This window comes from Danio aesculapii, chromosome 13 (assembly GCF_903798145.1).
Source record: "Danio aesculapii chromosome 13, fDanAes4.1, whole genome shotgun sequence".
NCBI lineage: Eukaryota > Metazoa > Chordata > Actinopteri > Cypriniformes > Danionidae > Danio > Danio aesculapii.
The window spans coordinates 39,241,143-39,262,702 of NC_079447.1; the positions used below are offsets into that span (position 1 = coordinate 39,241,143).

Sequence of the window (21,560 nt, forward strand, 5' to 3'; positions counted from 1 at the left end):
TATATTTGCAAAATAGCCTATGTATGTATATAAAAATACTTCTTAAGATGCATAAGAGAATGCACTACACACTCACCATTAATATCTGATATATGTGTGGTTAACAATGTGCTTTACAGGACACATGAATAATAGTTCACTGTGTGCTTTAGACATGTAAAACTCTACACATTATTATTTGCATATGTATTACAAGAGTTTTCTAATTCTGTCATTGCTCATAATTGACTTAATTTCATGATTGCTCAAATAAATCGGTGAATCTCTTTATTATCTCTTACACTCTGAACTGAAACATCAAACTAAAAAAAAACATTAGCTAGTTATTTATTACAGTGGAGAAAGAAGCACTCCACTCAAGCATGCAGTACATTTAATGCAAAAGGAACTTCCAGATTTGACAGTTTACTCTGAAGTCGAGCTAAACAGCACACTCTGAGTTATGCTGATATCCCGGCAAATGTCAAACAGCGGCACAAACAAGTTGCTCTGGCAATCACATGCCACCTTGGTCTCTCTCTCGAGGAGATTAGAGTGTTGACGAAGCTTAAAAGCGTCCTACAAAGATAGCGCTGGCATTAAAATCCTGTCTCTCCTCAGTAAACATTTCCCCCGAAGCGTCCCGGTGGCTTCATGTTATTTTACAGAGCTGCAAGGCTCTTTTATCTTTATTAGCATACTATTAACATCCTAAAACCCTCCCTGAAGCGGTGCACTTTAGGAACGACAGATTTGGACAATATGGCCATGTTAAAGTTTGGACAGTTTCTCTAGCCTCCAGGTTACAGTATATGGTAGACAATGGGCACATTTACAGTGGAAGTCAAAATTATTAGCCCTCCTGTGAATTTTTTTTCTTATTTAAATATTTCCCAAATGATGTTTAACAGAGCAAAGAAATGTTCCAGAGTATTTTATATAATATTTTTCTTCAGTCTTGCTTGTTTTATTTCAAGTAGAATAAAAGTAGTTTTTAAAACCATTTTAAGGTCAATATTATTAGCTTATGTTTTTCCTCTAACCCCCTAGTCTTACATAGTCTCGTGTCTCCTATATATAAAAATATATCTTATTTGTCTTCTATATCAGGTGGAGCATTTCCATTATGGTTCAGAAGAAGTATTGTAAATATTAAGGGCACCAAGGTAACTCCTTTTTTCAGATTTAGTCTTTTTGTGTTCCCAGAATGTGTCTGTAAAGTTTCAGCTCAAAACACCCATCAGATTTTTTTATTATACCCTCCATAAGATTCTATTTTTATACATTTTTGCACCAGGAGGCGGTTTTGGTGTACTGCGCCTTTAAGGCTAGTCCTCCCCGCCTGCCTTTTCTACGTGCCTTTCAGCGTGCCTTAATCTCCTCCCTCGGCTGCATCAGACAACAGACAGACATAAAGGAAGCATATCTCACGTAGCGTTTGTGAGAAATACTACAGTAAGAACTTAGTATTTGAAGCATTTGTGTTAAGATGAGTCAACTAAACGATGAGTCACACACAATGTCGTTACAAAGTTTAGCTTTGCACTCTTTTTGCACGCATATGTGACAGGATACAGATTAATCTCCACTGCTGTATGGATATCTGTTATGTTAATGTACAAAATAAACCTGATTTAACGTCCACAAACCGAGATTGAAGCGTCTTCCTCTATAATTGTTCTGACACGCGGCTGTGGTGATAAAGTCAATCTGAAGTGAATCGCTGTAATTCATTACACACATGCTCTGTTTTAAAACATTTTAAATTTGTAAAACTCACTCTTGATCACATTTGATGATGATTGATGATCCTAGCAAACTGAACAGACCTTTTATTCCCAGTTGCTTTGCGCTCGTCCTCTCTTGTTGATATGATTATACACATGACTACCAGGACATGCTAATATGCAGCTGTCAATCAATTCGGTGGGCGGGGGGACCGCACTCCTATGTAAAGTTTTGGTCGGTCTGAAAACCGCTACAATTGGTCCACCGTTTTTATGTTGCTAAATTGGAAAAAAAAGCACTGGGTGTGTTTATATCACCTCAATATGACGGTCTATACACTATATCTACACATATGTCTGTCCAAACAGCTTGAAAAGTAGATTTTTCACCATAGGTGCCCTTTAAGGATCTTTTTCACGAGAACACTTTTGTAACCTTTTCATATATCTTAGAACAGTGGTTCTCAAACTTTTTTTTACCAAGTACCACCACAGAAAAAAAGTTCCTCTCCAAGTACAACCATACTGGCCAGTATTAAAATACAGTAACTTAGTAGGCCTAATTAAGCATCTACAGCAGGGGTGGGCAAACTCAGTCCAGGAGGGCCGGTGTCCTGCACAGTTTAGCTCCAACTCTAATCAAACAGCCTGTGTGTTAAATTTTGGCGCTCAGGTGACCGAGATTTTTCAAAATAAAAGATTGTTTAGATTCAGATAATAAATAAAACAGAAATAATTAATGATTTCTTGTACTGCCCGGTACCAATTGATCCACAAAAACACTGCTCTAGCGCATATCTGCTCTGTAAGCGCCATGCGCCTCTTTCTCTAGTTCTGCGTCAATTGGATTGCTATTTAGCAGCTGATGACGTGATGCACTAAAGTAAACATTCTAAACACAGTGCTTTGATCGTAGGCTTTAGAGAACAGCCAATGCTGATCACATCGGTGTTATCGTACGCATCAAATTATTAAAATTATATTCATTTTTTCTTTCATTACTCAGCAATTCCTCCGCGTACCACTAGAAGTAAGCCCACGTACCACTAGTGGTACACATACCACAGTTTGAGAACCACGGTCTTAGAAAAATTCAGGCTCCCAAAAACTCACTTTAGGTATTTGCAGACTCATGAATTTATAAGAAATAAATGTTCTCACTTCCCCCTTACACCTCTTAAACAAGAGATTGGTCAAATCTTGGAAATGAAAGTTTCCAAGGGTGCTGTCTCCAACATATATAAAACAATTTTCCCATTCAATATAATGTCAGATTCTTCATCATTGTCTTAAATAAAATTAGACTGGCAATCAGATGTTAACCATGTTTTTTCAGATGATGAATGGTCAAAAGTTCTTCATCATGTACATACTACTTCTATCTGTGCTCACCATTCACTGATACAGTTTAAACTATTACACAGAATTCATTGGACAAAAGTTAAACTATCTAAAATAAACCCAGAAATTTATCACATATGTGATAGATGCTGACAAGCTCCAGCTACCCTTTACCATACCTTTTGGCTTTGTCCAGAGTTAATCTCTTTTTGGACATCAATCTTTAAATCAATCTCTGATATTTATCTTCTAAAAATTGAACTGTGTCCTTTAGTGGCACTGTTTGGACCTACAAATGTATCACTGTCATCTTTGCAGTCATGATGGTACAAACTCGTCTAAGACTGTATTAGGAAAAGAAATTGTGTGATATCTTACATTTGATGGTAATGGCTTACTTGGGTGTCATTTGTTCATTTATTATTATTAAATGTGTATGTATGTTCTTTTTTATTTATTTTTTGGTTTGTTTGCTTCCTTTTTTTGTTGCTTGCTTTCTTTATTTTCATCTGAATATGGTTCAGAGAGTAAGGAATGTGTTTAAATACCACCCAGTATTTCTTTCCTCAACATTGTAAAAATAAAGTATTATGGTTTTCTTTCCCTCACTTGTAATACCTCTCTGATTGAGAATTGTTACTAAAAAGAGTTAATATTATTAGCTTAAGTAATGTTTTTTTTTTAAAGGTCTACAGATCAAACCATCGTTATACAATGATTTGCCTAATTAACCTAGTTAAACCTTTAAATTGCAGCTTTTAAGCTAGGGCTGTGCGATTAATTTAAATCGAATCACAATCGCAAACGCTGCGATTAACTAAACGCAAGAGGCTACGATATGAAATATTTATGTATTATATAATTTCCACCCAGATCAAATGCGCGACTGCCGTCTGTGTGTGATAGTCTTACTAGTCAATTGAGTGAGCAAACTTTCGTTCTGCCCAATCAGAATTGCACAACCAAACTACGCGGAAAGCCCACAATAAAACAAACAAACAGGAAATCACAGACAAGTGGGAGGATAGCATCTGCCACTTCAGAAGCAGGAGTAGATGAATTCATATCAGCATGTCAGTAATTATTATATTTTGGTTTCAAAGTCACAGACACCGAACAAAACCAGATCATTTGTAAGAACTGTTGCAGAATTGTTGCCACAGCAAGTGGAAATACAACCACCAGCACCTAAAAAAGCACCACAGGCTGCTATATGAGGAGTGTCTTGCTAAAAAGTCAACTGAAAGGATTGCCAGTGACACTTAATCTATTAGCTAGCAACAGCAAAGTACAATTTCAGAGTTGTTTGCAGCTGTTACACCATGTGAAAAAACATTATGAAGGCATCAGGAACGCCATAAATCACTCCTGTTTGCTCTAAAGAAAAAATTGTGCTTAATTTCTGAATATTTATAAATAAATTTGAATAGAAGTTGGAGTTAATATCTTTTCAGTTCCTTTTTTAACACTCACTGCATTTTAACAGTAAGAAGCTATGATACAGAATATTGAGCTGAAGCTTGACTACAAAATTATATCGCAAATCAAATCGAAATCGCAATATCTGTTAAACAAAATTGCAATTATATATTTTCCCCAAATCGCACAGCCCTACTTTAAGCTGAATTCTAGTATCTGGGAAAATATCTAGTAAAACATTAAGTACTGTCATCATGGCAAAGATAAAATAAATCAGTTATTAGAAATTAGGGGCGATGCGATGGCGCAGTAGGTAATGCTGTCGCCTTACAGCAAGAAGGTTGCTGGTTCGAGCCTTGGCTGGGTCAGTTGGCGTTTCTGTGTGGAGTTTGCATGTTCTCCCTGCGTTCGCATGGGTTTCCTCTGGGTGCTCCGGTTTTCCCCACAGTCCAAAGACATGCGGTACAGATTGGGATTTGGGAACAAATTGGGAAGACTAAATTGTCCGTAGTGTATGAGTGTGAGTGAGTGTGTATGGATGTTTCCCAGAGATGGGTTGCGGCTGGAAGGGCATCCGCTGCGTAAAACTCGAGCAATTAATCGCATCAGTCGAGCAAAATGCTTAACCCGCAAAAACATTTGTGCCGCAGGATGTCTATTCACGTCTTTGCATTGACTTGAACGCAGCATTATGCTTAGAAATGTGTTGAAAACATCATCTTTCCATTAAACAGAAATGTGGGAGAAATATAAAGGGGGCTATTAATTCAGGACAGCTAATAATTCTGACTTCAACTGTACATGTACATGTTTTTACAGAAAAATGCAGTCGGTTTGTATTTATGGAAATGTGGCGTTTTAATTTCCGTCTCCTTCTGTTGCTGTCTGTCAGTTCAAACCAAGCTTGTTCTTCCTGCATTATTTGAGAGTTTACTGGCGCGCAGCAGCTGCTCATGAAAGCGTCTCGCTGTACGACACGCAGCTTCCAAGAAGTTGTTTGTGTCCTAAGGTCGGCGTTTGATCACAAAGCTCAGAACAGCTCCACGCTTTTAGTGTTTTCACAAACACCCCCTGCTGCGCCGTGAATTTGATGCGATGATGGGTTCTGATGGTAATATTATGGTACTTTGATGCAATTCATATGAAATTTAGCTAGATGGAATTTACTTTGCACTCAGAAATTATTCAAAGATTTCAAATGGAATTGCCATACATGTACAATATCTTTTAAAAGTGGGTTTCTGTAAGACATTCAGCAAGGATGTATTAAATTAATTAAAGGTGAGTAAGGTTTTTCATCTCGATAAATGATATTCTTTAGACTTGTCATCAACATGAGTACTATTTGTAATGTTACAATTTAAATATAATAAATCCCTAAATTAAATATTGTTGTCAACTTTTTTAATAATGAATATATTGAACAGCATATTCAAATGATTTCTTTCTTTCTTTCTTTCTTTCTTTCTTTCTTTCACCAGTCAACAAAAAAAAACATGCCCAACACTTGATTCCCTTTTATGGCTTTAACATAAGAGGCAAATAGCTAACAAGACTGATAGACCATACAAGACCATAGACTGATACAATAGTGTAAGAGATGTACACAGATCAGTTACTGTATACTCCTTTCAGCAGGTCAGAATCAATTCTTTCCATTTTATATTTACAAACTGGATGAAAGACAAGATTAGTATTCGCAAAAGCATAAAGGGGCCATTTTAAATATGGACAGTGTTGAATTTTGCCAGTCACAGTCACAGACAGTGACCTCACTCAAAGGATAAACATGACAGCGATGTGAGGCTGAGCAGACGGTCAGGAAAACAAAACAAAGAAATGACAGTGTGCTTTATGTACCTGTTACTTCTGACACTTGTTCATTTCAGATCATTCAATAGCTCTGCATCCGCAATGGCAGCTGGCGCTGAATCTAAAGCAGCGGGAGCGAGGGTTTCTTTCGACTGAGACACAGAGGAGAAGTTGTCTGCAACAGGCAGATGGGCTGTGCTTTCTTGCCTAATGGCAAAAGCCCCCCCTGGCTGATCTGTATGCGGAGCGAGAGGTAAACGATACTGTGGATGGTGCCAAATCTTTAGTGTGTACCAAACACCAGAGCGAGAATTCGTCTCTCTGGACTCCAAGACAGGCAGGGTGAACTCACGTCTAGCAAATTATTAATGAAGCAAGGGCAACATAATCGTTTATCTCAGCCAACAAAGTTTTTAAAAAAATGTCCTCAAAGCTGATGAAAAAAACGATGTTTGATCATAAAAGGTTCATATTAAACACAGCATAATCCACTGATGGGGCTTTGAGAGAATGTGGTCATTAAATTCATGCAGGGTTTGATTATGGTGTCTCAGTGACTAATACTCATGGCTCATCAACCATCATCATGCATCTCATCATTCCAATCAACATCAATCATGAACTACACTGAGTGTCATCACTGGTGAAGGCTGGGTTTTAAAAAGCCTGTCAGGAACAGGACTGTCATGTTTTAGACAAAATGGGAATGAAATAGGGGATAAAATAGGGGAGTGTAACGGTTTACAGAATTCATGGTTGGTTTAATACCACAGTGGTTTGGTATTATTTTTAAGACATTGCTTTGATTTCATTCATTCATTCATTCACTCGTTTTTTTTTTTGGCTTAGTCCATTTATAAATCAGGGGTCGCCACAGGGGAATGAACCACCAACTTATCCAGCATATGTTTTACGCAGCGGATGTGCCTCCATCTGCAACCCATCACTGAAAAACATCCATACACACTCATTCACACTCATCTGTGGTGGAAAAAGTACTGAAAAATCATACTTAAGTTAAAGTACTATTACTTGCCTAAAATTGTAGTGCGAGTAGAGTAAAAGTATCTGTTGTAAATATTACTCAGAGTATGAGTAAAAAGTAGACATTTCAAAAGTACTCAAGAGTAGTGAGTTTTACACAGTAAAAAGCTGATGCATTTACATCTAATTAGTGGACGTTTTTAAATGTAACATTCTGTAGTGCATTTAGTTATTGCCCAGCAGGCACACAACGTCATAAAACATTAATATTAGGTTAGATTTAGGTTGTGATGTCAGGTGACCAAAATTCAATGTCTAGTCAGCATCTGAGAACTACTTTATTTTGATGTCCAATAACGACGTCAAATGACGTTGATATTTGGTTGACTTTAGGTTGTGTAAAAAAGTGACCAAAATCCGACATCGAGCCAACATCTTAAACCAACGTCATATTGATGTCAAATACTGACATTTACGTCAGGTATGGCAACCAAAATCCAACGTCTGATAGACGTCATGGTGTTAACGTCCACACAACGTCAAGCTGTAACATCATTCGATGTTGATATTTGGTTGATTTTAGGTTGGACGTTGAATTTTGACATCGGCCTGATGTCGGGTTTTGACGTCAACCCACGATTTTAATTTCCAAACAAATAGTAACGTCCCCACGACGTTGGAGTACAATGTCAATTTGATGTCAAGTTGACGTCTCATTGTTTAAGGCCATTTCGGTCATCATACAGTAAACATCCGTCATCTTGTCATCAGTGACACGCATCTAAACAGTTTCTGGGTCAATGCGTGTAAAGATTTTGGACATCTTCTTGGACATTTTTAATGCTTACAAATAGTTTAGATTATAAATTGCCCATGTCTTGAGGTAGTTCATTATGATTTACCTTCTATGTGCGATTTGATTAGAATCACGGGACTGATTTTTCTAATCCCCATAGACAAGAAAAAAATTAAGTAGTGACTGTAGGTTGAAGGAAAGTAGTGGAGTAAAGTACCAATACAGCACTAAAAACATACCCAAGAGAAAGTAGAAGTACACATTTTTAAAACTACTTAGTAAATTACAATTCCTGAGAAAAACTACTCAATTACAGTAGTTTGAGTATTTGTAATTTGTTACTTTACACCACTGACACTCATACACTAAGGACAATTTAGCTTATCCAATTCACCTGTACCGCATGTTGCTGGACTTGTGGGGGAAACTGGAGCACCCGGAGGAAAACCACGTGAACACGGGGAGCATACCTGCCAATCCTCCCGTTTTTCCCGGGAGTCTCAAGTATTTCAGACCCATCTCCCACCCATCTCCCGTATTGTTCTGTCTCCCAGAAAACTCCCGGAATCACCCTTGATTTAATTTATTCCCTCATTTTCCTTCATGTTTTACGCATATGTTTTATGCCCTTCCATCTGCAACCCAGTACGGGAAACTCCCAAACACACTCTCATTCACACAAACACTCGTAAACTACAGCCAATTTAGTTAATCCAATTCACCTATAGCACATGTCTTTGGACTGTTAGGGAGACAGTGCTAACCTAGTGTCTTCTTAGTAGCATATGAAACAAAAAAAGAATATAAAATTGCAGTAGAAAAAATTTTTTCTTTGGAACTCAGTGTCCACATTTTCTATGCACAGCACAGATCTGCTTTATGTAACAATGTCATCTACAGTGGAAAACACCCTCTGGCTATAGGCACAGCCAGAAATTGTGGTCTGGCTGAAATGGGCTTGTTAAGGGGTCAACTAATGTAAATGGCGAATAATTTCTGGCTGTGCCTAGAACTTCTGCCTTTTTCTCTTACTTAATTACTTAGTAGGAATTTTTTTGTTTATTTTTTATTTTTTTGAAAAAGAGTGTTTAATGCAAAATTGTGAGGTCCTGAGCATTTATTTCATGAGTAATAAAGTTTAGATTCTCTGCCCGAGTCCGAGCTCAGACTTGGGCTGGGTCGGGTCAATATTTCCTGCCACTATCTTCGGGCTGGGCCGCGATCAAGCATTTGTGTTTGTGTTTTTTTAGCCATTACTTTATTAGCCTAATTGAGTGGAAAGCTATGCCATAATTAGAAATATTATATGAATATTTTAGCAAAGTCGGCCTAAGCAACACGTGTGGGTCTACAAAGTTCCACAATTCGCAACGTGTGTCATGCATAAAAAAAAAAAAGCATTATTAAAATGTATACAAATACATTCTCATGAGATAATAGATTCTCACTACAATATATAGACAAAATGATTTGATGTATATACTGTGTGTATATACTGTGCATGCATGTGTATACATTTGTGCAAAATTGAGCATTAATTTGTAATACACATACGTGCATACAGTTAAATATTACATATTTAAACACAAATTGAATCCTTTAGGGTATATACAGTATATTATTTTGTCTGCATTTTACAGAAACTATATATTTATCCCATAATAATAATAATAATAATAATAATAATAATTACAAAAACATTCAGAAGCAGTAAAGAAATAAGGACTGAAAAAAAAACACATACAGTGCGTACAGAAAGTATTTAGACCCCCTTAAATTATTCCCTCTTTGTCATATAGCAGCCATTTGCTAAAATCATTTAAGTTAATCTTTACCTTCGAAGATTTACCTTCCAACAAGACAATGACCCTAAGCACATAGCTAATATAACGAAGGAGTGGATTCACAACAACTCTGGGACTGTTCTTGAATGGCCTGGCCAGTGCCCTGACATAAACCCAATTGAGCCCCTCTGGAGAGACCTAAAAATGACTGTCTACCAACATTTACCATTCAACCTGGCAGAACAGGAAAGGATCTGCAAGGAGGAATGGCAGAGGATCCCAAAATCTAGGTGTGAAAAACTTGTTGCATCTTTCCCAAAAAAGACTTGTGGCTGTATTAGATCAAAAGGGTGCTTCTATTAAATATGGGGCAAAGGGTCTGAATACTTAGGACCATGTGATATTTCAGTTTTTCTTTTTAATAAGTCTGCAAAAATGTCAACAATTCTGTGGTTTTCAATCAATATGGGGTGTTGTGTGTACATTAATGAGGAAAGTAAATGAACATATGTTTTAAGTAAATGGCCGCAGTATAACAAAGAGTGAAAAAATTAAGAGGGTCCGAATATTTTCCGTACTCACTGTATCTACCAAATATCACAAACACTCTTGCTTTTGACCCAGGATAGTCTTTTAATGAGAATCACCAGTAAATCTACCTAAACACCTGTCCAACCTTCAAGCTACTTAAATAAATTGGGTAAAAAAAATCACTTCTAAGCACCAAACTGCCACTGCCAGTCAGGCAGAAAGTTGTGAAGGCCCTGTCACAAAAAAGAGAGGCAGCAAATAAAACAGCAACGGATCAAACTGACAGACAAGCAAACCCCAGCTATGATGACTGTCAGTAACCCCATAGTGGGTTTGATACACACAAGCCATACCTGAACACACACTTGCTGTGCAAGCCTGTAACTCTATTTCAAACAATAATCAAACTGCCTCTAGGTCAGATTCAGCTGCCAACATCCACAAATGTAAACACGTGGAGCTTGTGCTGAAGACTGATTCTTAAAAAGCAGTCTAGCAATGATGATTGACAAGCCGGCATTTAGGATTTAACAGACTTCCTGCTACTTGAGTCACTCGAGGCCGTTTAGCCAGAGAAAAAAACAAAGGGTGGAAAAAAACAGCCTGTCTCCTGTTTCCTGGCCAGCTGTGACAAACAAACAGCCGATGAGCCGCTGGCCTCAAGCTCAACGAAGAAATAACACTCATTAGTGTCAGTGTCCAGCCGTCCTCAAACACAGCACTGGACCACAAGAGCACTGCTAAAGAGAAGCTGGCACTCACATACAAGACTCATCAGGGTAAACATTAAGATTCCTTTGGGTGCCACTTCTTTATTCAGCCAAATATCAGCCTTTTAGAAGACAGAGCGGACAACATGACTTCATTTAACACTAGTTTATCGCTTATTATACCTGTGAAATGACCTGAAATAACAATACCTAAACAACCACTGCCATTTTATCATATTTAGACATGCATTTGGAGAAAGATACAAACTCTTTGAAAGGAGTCACGTCAATTACAGTGCATGCGGAAAGTATTTATAGCGCTTCACTTTTTCCACATTTGTTTATGTTACAGCCTTATTATTTTAAAAATGGATTAATTTCATGCATTTCTTCAAAATTCTACACACAAAACCCCATAATGACAGGTGAAATTAGATTTTTTTAAATTGTTGCAAATTTATTAAAAATAAAAAACCTGAAAAATCACATGTACATCAGTATTCACAGCCTAAGAATAGTGATGGAATAACACCAACTGCAAAAAACAAATTAATATCAAGACTAAGCATTTAAGCATTAAGACTAAGAAATTCATTAAAGGGTGAATTGCCCCAATAGGGATTAAGTTTAAATCCAGGTTTATCTAAAAACTTTAAACCTCATTAAAAAAAACTGGCTGGCATTTAAACCATCAGTTTGATTCTGATTAGCTGTAATCTTATTGCACTTTTAACTCAGATTTAAATGATCATAATGGATTTACTTTAAACTCACCATTGAGGAGGTTTAAACTGTCAGAAATGGAGCAATTATGGTGGATTGAAGAAAATGAATGTACAGAACTCCTCTCTGAAAAATAAGGGTCCATATCAACCCCTATGAGTTTTCTTTGATTGTTGTCCCATACTGCTCCTTTAATTCACTCATATAAGAAAATTCCTCATAGGTAATAAAATATCAAAGTCCCTTTAAGGCACGGGTGTCAATCTCCACAAAGTTTAGTTCCAACTCTAATTAAACAAGCCTGATCAAACTAATTGACTCCTTCAGTTTGAAACCTACAGGTAAGTGTGTTGAAGCAGGGTTGCACCTAAACTATGAGGTGAAGCAAAGTTGTATGACTACACTCACGTGCATCACGCAGAGCCTGCAGTTATACTCACATCGGATTATCATAACACTTCTATTGATAATTTTTTCCACAATTGACAGCAAGAACTAACATACCGTAGAAGCGTTGTCTGATTGACAAGCAGCATCTAATTATGTTCAAAAGAATGTAAAATGCAAAATGACATGAATTTATACCCCATTTCGAAAGTAAAACATACTCTAATAGGTAGTGTAATCTACATAACAATAAGTGCAGTGTGTGGGTGAGAGGGGGCAGTTTCGATGTGATCCAGTTATGTGGTGGTTCTGTGACTGCTGGTGTTGGTTGCTCTATGGTTAAAAATTATGACAGTTAATGAAACTAGGTTAATTTCGATTTAAATAAATTAAAATTAAATAAAATATTAATCTAATATTTTGGGTGTTTTTTTGTGCTTTTTGGACAGCTTTTAAGCTGGAAAACATCGGCTGTATCTGATAACTCCAATATTGATTCAGAATTTTTAAAAGTTTTGATTCAGCATTTGTTTTCACTGCTGTTACTCTCTCGTGTGCAAATGGCGGGTCCATGTGAACAGGGGTACACAGATGTACAAATCTACATTTGCTGACAGACAGTTTAGGCTACTTATAAGAATTATGGGAATCGTCTGCCTGACAAATTTTAATTGGATGAACGTTATTTTTTTTGTCTAATGCCTTAACCAGAATATAAAAATACTTAGAAATACATTTAGATTTACAATACATTTATTTCAATTATTACTACTGGAATGTGAAGAGACTGAAGACAATCCCCAGCTAGCAAATTATGTGGCTCAAATCCAGTCCACACCAGACACCTGGCCCAAACACCGCATGGAATGATTGCACTTGGGTGATCCACTCCTGTTTGCCTGATCTGGACCACAATTAAGCCATAGCAATACCACTTATCAGCCACAATTTAACCAAATGAACCAGAACTGACCCTATTCTGTGACACAGTTTGTTTTTATTCTGGCCAGACAATGACCTACACCAGACACTTATATCCGGACCACATATTGAATGGCATAATGGCTCTAGGGTGGTCCGCTACTGTTTGCCAGATCTGGGCCCCAAATTAGCTATATTACTACCCATATCTGTCATGTCAAAGAGCTATGGTTTGACCCTTATAATTATCAAATGATCACTGTACTTTACCTTTTCCAAAAGTGACCTTTCATATGTTTTAAGTTACAGTACCATACCTGCCATATCTTACCTTAGCTGCTTTGAGCTCACAGCAAGAGATACTCGCCCATATTTGCCATATCTTATATGGGCTACTATAGGCTCACAGCCACATTAGCCAGAGCTTACTGTGCCGATTATTTGCCAAAAGTGGTCCACATATGTTTTAAGATATTTGGGCCACATTTGCTATATCTTCTCTGGGCCACTTTAGGCTCACAGCCACATTAGCCAGAGTTCACTGTGCCGAATATTCGCCAAAAGTGGCATATATGTTTTATAATAACTGGGCTACATTTGCCATATTTTCTCAGAGCCACTTTAGGCTTCACAGCCGCATTAGTCAGAGCTTACTGTGTCGAATATTTGCCAAAAGTGACCCATATATGTCTTAAGAAAACTAGGCCACATTTGCACCTACACATGTGAGCCACTTTGGGTTTAGACCTAGATTACCCTTAAATGACTATGCCACATTTTTGCCAACTGTGGCCCACATTAGTCCTCCGTCATTTGGGCCAAATTTACCATTTTCATCATGGGCCACATTAGGCTCACATTAAGATTACATTTCTCCATAAGTCCCAAATATTTGGCTTAAATGGCCCATATATGAATTGGAATCTTTGGCCCCCTTTTGCCAATGTACAGGTGGGCCACTTCGGGATCACATTCATTTAGTCTGGCCCGAAGGAAGACCACCATAACTGCCTGAAGTGGCCCACTTCCATATGTTATCTGGGTCACCTACTGCACCTTTAAGCACTTTGAATTGTCATTATGCATGAAATGTGCTGTAAAAATAAACTTGCCTTGTCTTGCCTAATCACAAATTAATTTTTTAATTACAGATTTAAAAAAGTGTTGCAAAGCAACACCACAAAACCTAAAAACTATACATAAATTAAGAAATCCTTAATACATAAGCGCAGCAAATGAGTCACTGTAAAGCTCATAAGAAAAGAGAAAAAAGAAAAAGTCTTTACATATAATCCCTAGTTTTAAAAGACAGCATAACAAGTTCATGAAACCTAAATTATGATGCTATTTAGAACAGAAACCTTGACCTTAACATTATTAATGGCAGAAAGTCCCAAAGACTGCTACACCAGTCAACACAAAGCCCACAGGCACAATGATATCACTCACACAGTGTTTTATAGCTCTCATAGCATTTCACACAGCCATTCCTGTCCGCATCACTTACTGGAAAATAAACCTCCTAAAAGCAGCCATTCCAGTGAATGTGTTCAACTTCCTTAACCTCACCTACTTCCCTTATCATAATCAATGTCAGAAGGTTTCACAATTTGGCTCGTTCCACGAAAAGACTAAAACGCAATATAAACAGCACTTGAGATTAAGTAACAAACACACATTTAGAGCAAAAACTGAGAAACATGACTTTTTTTCTCTCGTTTATTCCTTCTAAAATCTTTCTATGTTGAGATTTTAGAGGCCAAACTAAACATCCAGAGCTGTGAAAACAGGATACTGTCTTTCAGCCGCCATCAGGATGAAAGGTATAATAAAGGTCACTGATTATAATGCCGTCTATTTTTCTCTGGCTATCAGATGGAAGACAAACCTGCTTGTCCTTTTCCTTTGATTTCCCGCTGCTGCACACCCGGGAGGAAGTGACATCACGAGGGATGACAGAGATCTGGTGCAGTGGCATGTTCATCCCCGCAGTTCAGTGGAGCTCACACTCTCTGAGGCTGAAGTCTGTCCACCAGCACCGACATGATGGAGAAAACCACTAATCCAAATCTGACAGAGACACAAAGAGAGAAGACGTTCAGGATCCAAAAATATCAGCAGGGTTTTTATGGATTTCTTACTGTCATGATGAGCAGAAAATGAACGCAAATGCCTCTTTCTAATCAATTGCTGGTTTTCTGTGTCTGCATTTTCTGTGGATATTTATAGTGTAATGTGAATTAAACCAAAATTTATAAATATAATAAAGACATTAGATACACCAAAAGTATTAATCCATAACAAAGATTTTATAAAAACAATACTACTCAATGCTAAACAACAGATTTAATTGAGTAAATAGAGCCGATTTTTTAAAATATATACAATATATAAGCATAATATTTTGGTGAGAAAAAAAATGACCAAATGACCAAAAATAAAATACAATAAAATAAAATAATAGTTAATGTATTTACTAACATGAAGAAATGGTGTATAATGCATTTATTAAATTGTTTTTTTTATCTTTGTTAACATTAAATGAAAATAAAGTTGTTCATCAAGTTCTTGGTAACGTTGCATTAACAAATGTTAACAAACGTTAGATTTTAATAATGTATAAGTAAATATTGAACTTTGATTAATGCTGCACAAGTACTGTTCATTATTACAGTAATTAATGTTAATTGTCACGATCACCAGCGATCCAGGCTTGCAGATCACCGTATACATTCAATTTCACCCCGACTACTATCCTGTCATAATGAGAACTACATATCATGTCAGGCACCTCATACACACCTGTTCTGGTTCTCCTTTGACACAGCTGGGATCTGCTTAAAGACTGATTACATGGACCATATATAGAGCACGCACACAAGACTTTGCTGAGTCTTGTTGGTTTTCACCCTGCAATGCTGCGTTTACACCAGACGTTGATGAAGTGCGCAAGTGATTTACAGGTCAATGCAAGTCAATGCAAAGACGCGAATAAACATCATGCAGTGCAATACCACCAAATTAGGTGGCACAAATGACACAATTCGCACTAATGAATTTAAATTTTTTTCCAAATTTATTTTATGTTGTCACTATATGTACACTGAAAGCTTCTGTAGCCAAAACAAATTCCTTGTGTGTGAAGCACACTTGGCAATAAAACTGATTCTGATTCTGAATCCGCAACAAGTTGAGCATTTTGTGCTTTTGACGTGCTTAATGCGTGTATCGTTAGAGTTCTGAGCTTCAGCAGAAATTAACCAATCATGAGCTTGCTCTTGTAGGGGAGGAATTTTGTCCAGACGGGAAAACCTCTTGCTGACACCGGACAACAGTTCATCAAACTAGGCTTGCCTCAATCTGAAGCACCGCTGAAAGCCTCCATCATCCAGGTATAGTTTCTGGAGGAGTTGATGAACTGGGTGCACCTCTGAAAGGATCTAGTGGACTCTAATGGCGCTAAATCTATGCTGTTTTCCAGCATTTATAAAGCACAGCTATTATCTCAATAAAATCCATGTTAGCCATTTAGCAATGAAGCTAGAGTCACCAGGCAGACAGAAGCCCTGCCCATGATGCGAATTCGCATCTATTGTGAAGTGAATTTGACACTCCAAAGAAGCTAATTTGATGCGTGAATGAAGCGAATAAACTCAAAATGTTCACATGTCTATTTAAGCGCGAATAGCGCAATTTATTTGTGCATGCTGTGTCTGGTATGAACACAGCATACCATTACGAAGCCTTTCCTTGTTAGTCTCTCCGTGTTTGACCCTTGCCTTGTTTTATTAGCCCCTTTCACACATACAGACCTTTCTGGAAATTACTGGCAATTTTCTGGAAAGGTCTGTATGTGTGAACAGGCCCTTTTTGAAAATACAGGTAAATTCATTCCAGCAATTTTTTTAGAAAGAGAACTTGTAACATTACCGGTAACTTTCCAGAATGCTGCGCTGTGTGAACGCAGAAGGAAGATTGCCGGAAAGTGCGTGTTCACATCTAAAAAGCGCTGATGTGAGATGTCTACTTCAGCACTAGTCTACTTTCTATCAGAACACTCATACAGATTCACATCCACACTGTTTATAAAAAAAAAAAGCTTTTGAATAATTTTCCAGACACATTTAACTGCTAGATGTTAGTCATATAACGTTTCTATGTTCCATCTTAATGCCAACTGTGTAAATAATTATCGATAAGATGCTTATGATAAGCCGTTAATTGTTTACCTTCAAGCTCTGCTTCCTTTAGTTGCTTGACGCGCTGCACGTGCATGAGAATATTTACAAATACAAGCGCAGCTGTTTAGAGATCATTTCTGGTTAATGATGTCAGAATTTACCAGTATTTTGAAATAGATGTGTGAATAGTCTTTTCTGGAAAAATTCTGTAACGTCCTCGCCTGTGTGAACAGCCCTACTTTGAACTTACAGGTAAAGTCGTTCTGGAAATTTTCTGGATATTTACCTGTATAACTGTGTGAAAGGGGCTATTGTTTATCCTGCCTGCCGCCTGTATCAACTATCTGCCTGTTACCTGACGACGCTTGCAGATTTCCTTGAATGTTTCTGTTTGCTCTTGTCTTTGACCATTGCCTGTCTGACTATTCTAAATAAAGCTGCATGTGGATCCTCACTCCATTGTCATCCAACTCTCTTGTGGTTACATTTGTAAATACATTAACTAACTTGACAACTGACTTTACAACCTCATTGTAAAGTCTGATCAAAAAAACAAAAAACAAATAAACAAACATATAAATAAAACTTTGCTTCAAGATATGTATATCTAGTAGGAATAAATGTATACAAATAATAAACATTTTGCTTCAATACATATATACATAAATCAATAAAGAAATACGCATGTAAACCCTTATCACCTACACATTGATAACATTTGTAAAACCCAAATACTAAAATCTGATTTGAACAGTAATTTTGCTCCAAGGGTGCCGATCAAGAAAGCATCCCACTTGGTGAAATCACGAAAAGTATTCAGGAACACCGCCGCATATTAATTAGACTACAAAAACATCAAGTCTCACGCAGCGAGTGAGGAAATGAGAAGCAGCGGTTAAAAGCTGAATCACCAATTACAAATCAACTGCCATATTCTCCATAATAAAACACATTCCTTGAAGGAGAACATAGAGCTTATGCCATGCTGAGATGATGCAGTCTGTTTAGAAATACCAAGTTCAACTTTAACCACCATCTGGCGAAAAACACAACAGCAGCTCAGTTTGTCCACACGTTGTGACCATGCCAATGGTGTGGGTAAAATCTGCCTCTACAACAGCCATAATAACCACTGGCATCAAGCCAAACCCACAACAGCAGGAAGATGCTGCCTGTTCATGCAAAGAGTTTGATGCACATTAAAAATGGGCAGAACACTGAAGAGAAAACCGATGTCAATGTAAGTCACTGATGTTACAGAAAAATCTTTTGAAGACTTTAATAAAATAAAATAAAATAAAATAAAATAAAATAAAATAAAATAAAATAAAATAAAATAAAATAAAATAAAATAAAATAAAATAAAATAAAATAAAACTGAATTGAATTAAATTAAACAAAAAAAAATTAAGTAGGTAATGTTAGTTAATGTATTTACTAACATAAACAAATGGTGTATAATATATTTATTAACGTGTTTATTTATCTTAAATGAAACACTAAATGAATATTAACATTAAATTAACATTAAATGAAAACAAAGTTGTTCATTGTAAGCTCTTGTTAACACAGCATTGACAAATGTTAACAAACGTTAGATTTTAATAATGTATTAGTAAATATTGAACTATGATTAATTCTGTACAAGTATTGTTTATTATCACAGTAATTCATGTTAGTTTTCACAATCACATTCAATTTCACCCCGATTACTATCCTGTCACTATAAGAACTGCATGTGTGTTTCAGAAAAATCTCTTGTGAAGACTCTAAAACGTCATTTAAAAAGGTTATACTCAGTACAGTAGATTCATAAAATGATTGGTATGAAACAAAATCAATGCTAAATGTAATGAATTAAAAAGCTTGTTGAATAACACAACCTGAAAAAAATAATACACTAAATTAAAAGGTTCTTGCATTTGAATGATTTGAATTGCCAGGGTTTGTATTTTTAGGTCCTGAAATTTATCATAGCTGTTTATTTAAGCTGTGAATATTTCACCTACAAATATTTCAAACAGATTTTCATACAAATTCAATAATTCATATTCAATTTCCAGATTTCACTTACAAAACATTCAATACTGTTTAAAAATACGATGTATAATATTCAAAAGGCAATTTTCAGTTCATTTTATTTCAGTTCAAAAATTTGCTTCCATAAATTCAGTGGATCAAATTCGACTGTTAAAACTCAACATTCTCACAATCACCAGCGATCCAGCCTGTGCAGATCGTTGGTAAACATGCAGATCGCTGGAGAACTACAAATCTGCCAGCAAAAGAACTCATGGTTTCCGCTACATTTATTCTTCCATGGCCGGGCGCCACACCAAAATTTATCCCGCCACTGCTACATTACAGCTTCTCATTCAAAACATTCACTCGTTTTTATTTTTTATTAGCGGGTAATAAATCACACCAAAACGCATTAAAAGGTAAGTGAATTATAACAGCGCAAACTTTTGGAAGTACCCAAGTAGTACTGTACCGCAGTAGTGCTGTGCATTCTTTGTTTAACCCTTTAAGATGACATGCTGACTGACTGACTGACTGACAAGGTTGCGAGATGCATGAGGCCAGCAAACAGGCGTAGCTTTCAGTTATGATGAACACAGTTTCCATAATTATACTTCATAGATAAAGGTCTATGGCTCTGCATACAGTGACTTTATCTTGCTTTATCTTTTGGAGACATTCATAAATATTCCTAGCAAATCTAATAAATGTTGGAGACACATACAGTAATAAATAAATGTTTATTTATAAATGTTTTGTCTTTCTGAATGAATTTGAGAGCGCACAAGAAAATCTGCACTTGAGCAGCGTATATTTGAGGGTGTGCAAGAAGTTTTGTACATGAACAGAGGAAATTCACGCGCAAGCAAAAAGATTTGCGTGCTCGTATTACATGAACGCGATGTCCTCTTGTAATACTGTGCTCACGACATTTGTCACTGAAATAATGCCAGGTAGGTAGTTGGTAGATCTGTATAAAAGGTCTGCATATTCAGTCATGCATCACTCACACACTTGGCCTAGATCCCCATAATTGCAAACATACACAGCTGAAGCTGTTCAGGACTAATTACACAGACTATACAAACACCTCTCAAACACACACATGTGGCTTGTTAACATTACGACGCGGTTTCCTTGTTATGCCTTGCCGTGTTAGACCCTAGCTTTGTTTTGTTAGTTTATTCCTGTCTGCTGCCTGACTTTTGACCATCTTCTAATTGACCACGACTCTGCGTCAGCGTTCAATTCACATTACAAGAATCCAGATTGAAGATCTCCATCTGCTTTTTCACACGCAGGTGGAGATGGAATAATTTCATGATTTTTAAACCAGTAAATAGGCGAGAAAAAGCTAATAAGGCACAAAAGTAGCATTTAATATTAGTGTTTAATATTAGCATTTTATATCAGTGTCTTCTACATTATAAGTACTACCATGATTATGAGTAAAATGAGTAAATGGTGTTTTGGTTATATTTACCCTAACGTAACGTTAATGGTGATCGCGTAAACCGTAAACCTCACAGGTGATCCAGTGACAGACGTTGTTTTGCAATCTTTAGCCTTCTCCTTAGAGCTTTGTCTCCCATGTTCACGCCCTACTCGGACCGGTGACCATACTTGTCAACTCTCCCATTTTTCTCAGGATTCTCCCGTATTTTACAGTTCCATCTCCCTACCATGTCGTAAAGGTTTTTCTCATATTTCTCCCGTATTTCTTCCTCTGAAGGGTGGCAATAAACATTAAAGAGCCGATCCTCCCTATACGGAACCCATACCGTCAAAACACCAGGGGCCGCCCCTTGCTCTTTAAAGTGAGTCTGTTCTGTGCTTTCATTTTATTTAGGTATGAAAACACTTTGAAATGAATATTAAAAAGGCGGGATTCTCTTTGCTTTTCATTACAGGTGCCATCTCCCCTCCTATGCAATCCTCAAAACAGTAATGTAGTGGTGCGTGACTGTCAGCTGGCGTGCTCCATAGTGATAAATAGATGCAGTTTCCCAAACGGATTCTGTACTGTACATGCAATTTGAAGTCTGGTTTTTGGGTGCGTGTTTAAACAGACATATACACATAATTAATAATAATAACATCTAAAGATGTCGATCTTGGTGTTTTTTTTTTTTTCAAACACAACTAATTTTGTCCTAAATGAGCATAAAAACTTAGAAAAGCAATCGAATGCTTTCATTATAACGTTATTATAATGCATTTTTAAAGTGACTTCTTTTATTTAA

The 21,560-nt window shown here is 36.9% G+C and overlaps 1 protein-coding gene across 2 annotated transcripts in view; it reads right to left on the bottom strand.

Moving 5' to 3' along the window:
- marchf8 (membrane-associated ring finger (C3HC4) 8) overlaps nucleotides 1-15,180 on the bottom strand; it is a 223,674-nt gene extending 208,494 nt beyond the window's left edge. For both annotated transcript variants that reach the window (XM_056470851.1, XM_056470852.1), the window contains exon 1: nucleotides 15,003-15,180. In XM_056470851.1, coding sequence (XP_056326826.1) covers nucleotides 15,003-15,098 — 96 coding nt within the window. In that variant the 5' untranslated portion in view covers nucleotides 15,099-15,180. The remainder of the gene's footprint in view (nucleotides 1-15,002) is intronic.
- Nucleotides 15,181-21,560: the final 6,380 nt, after the last annotated feature.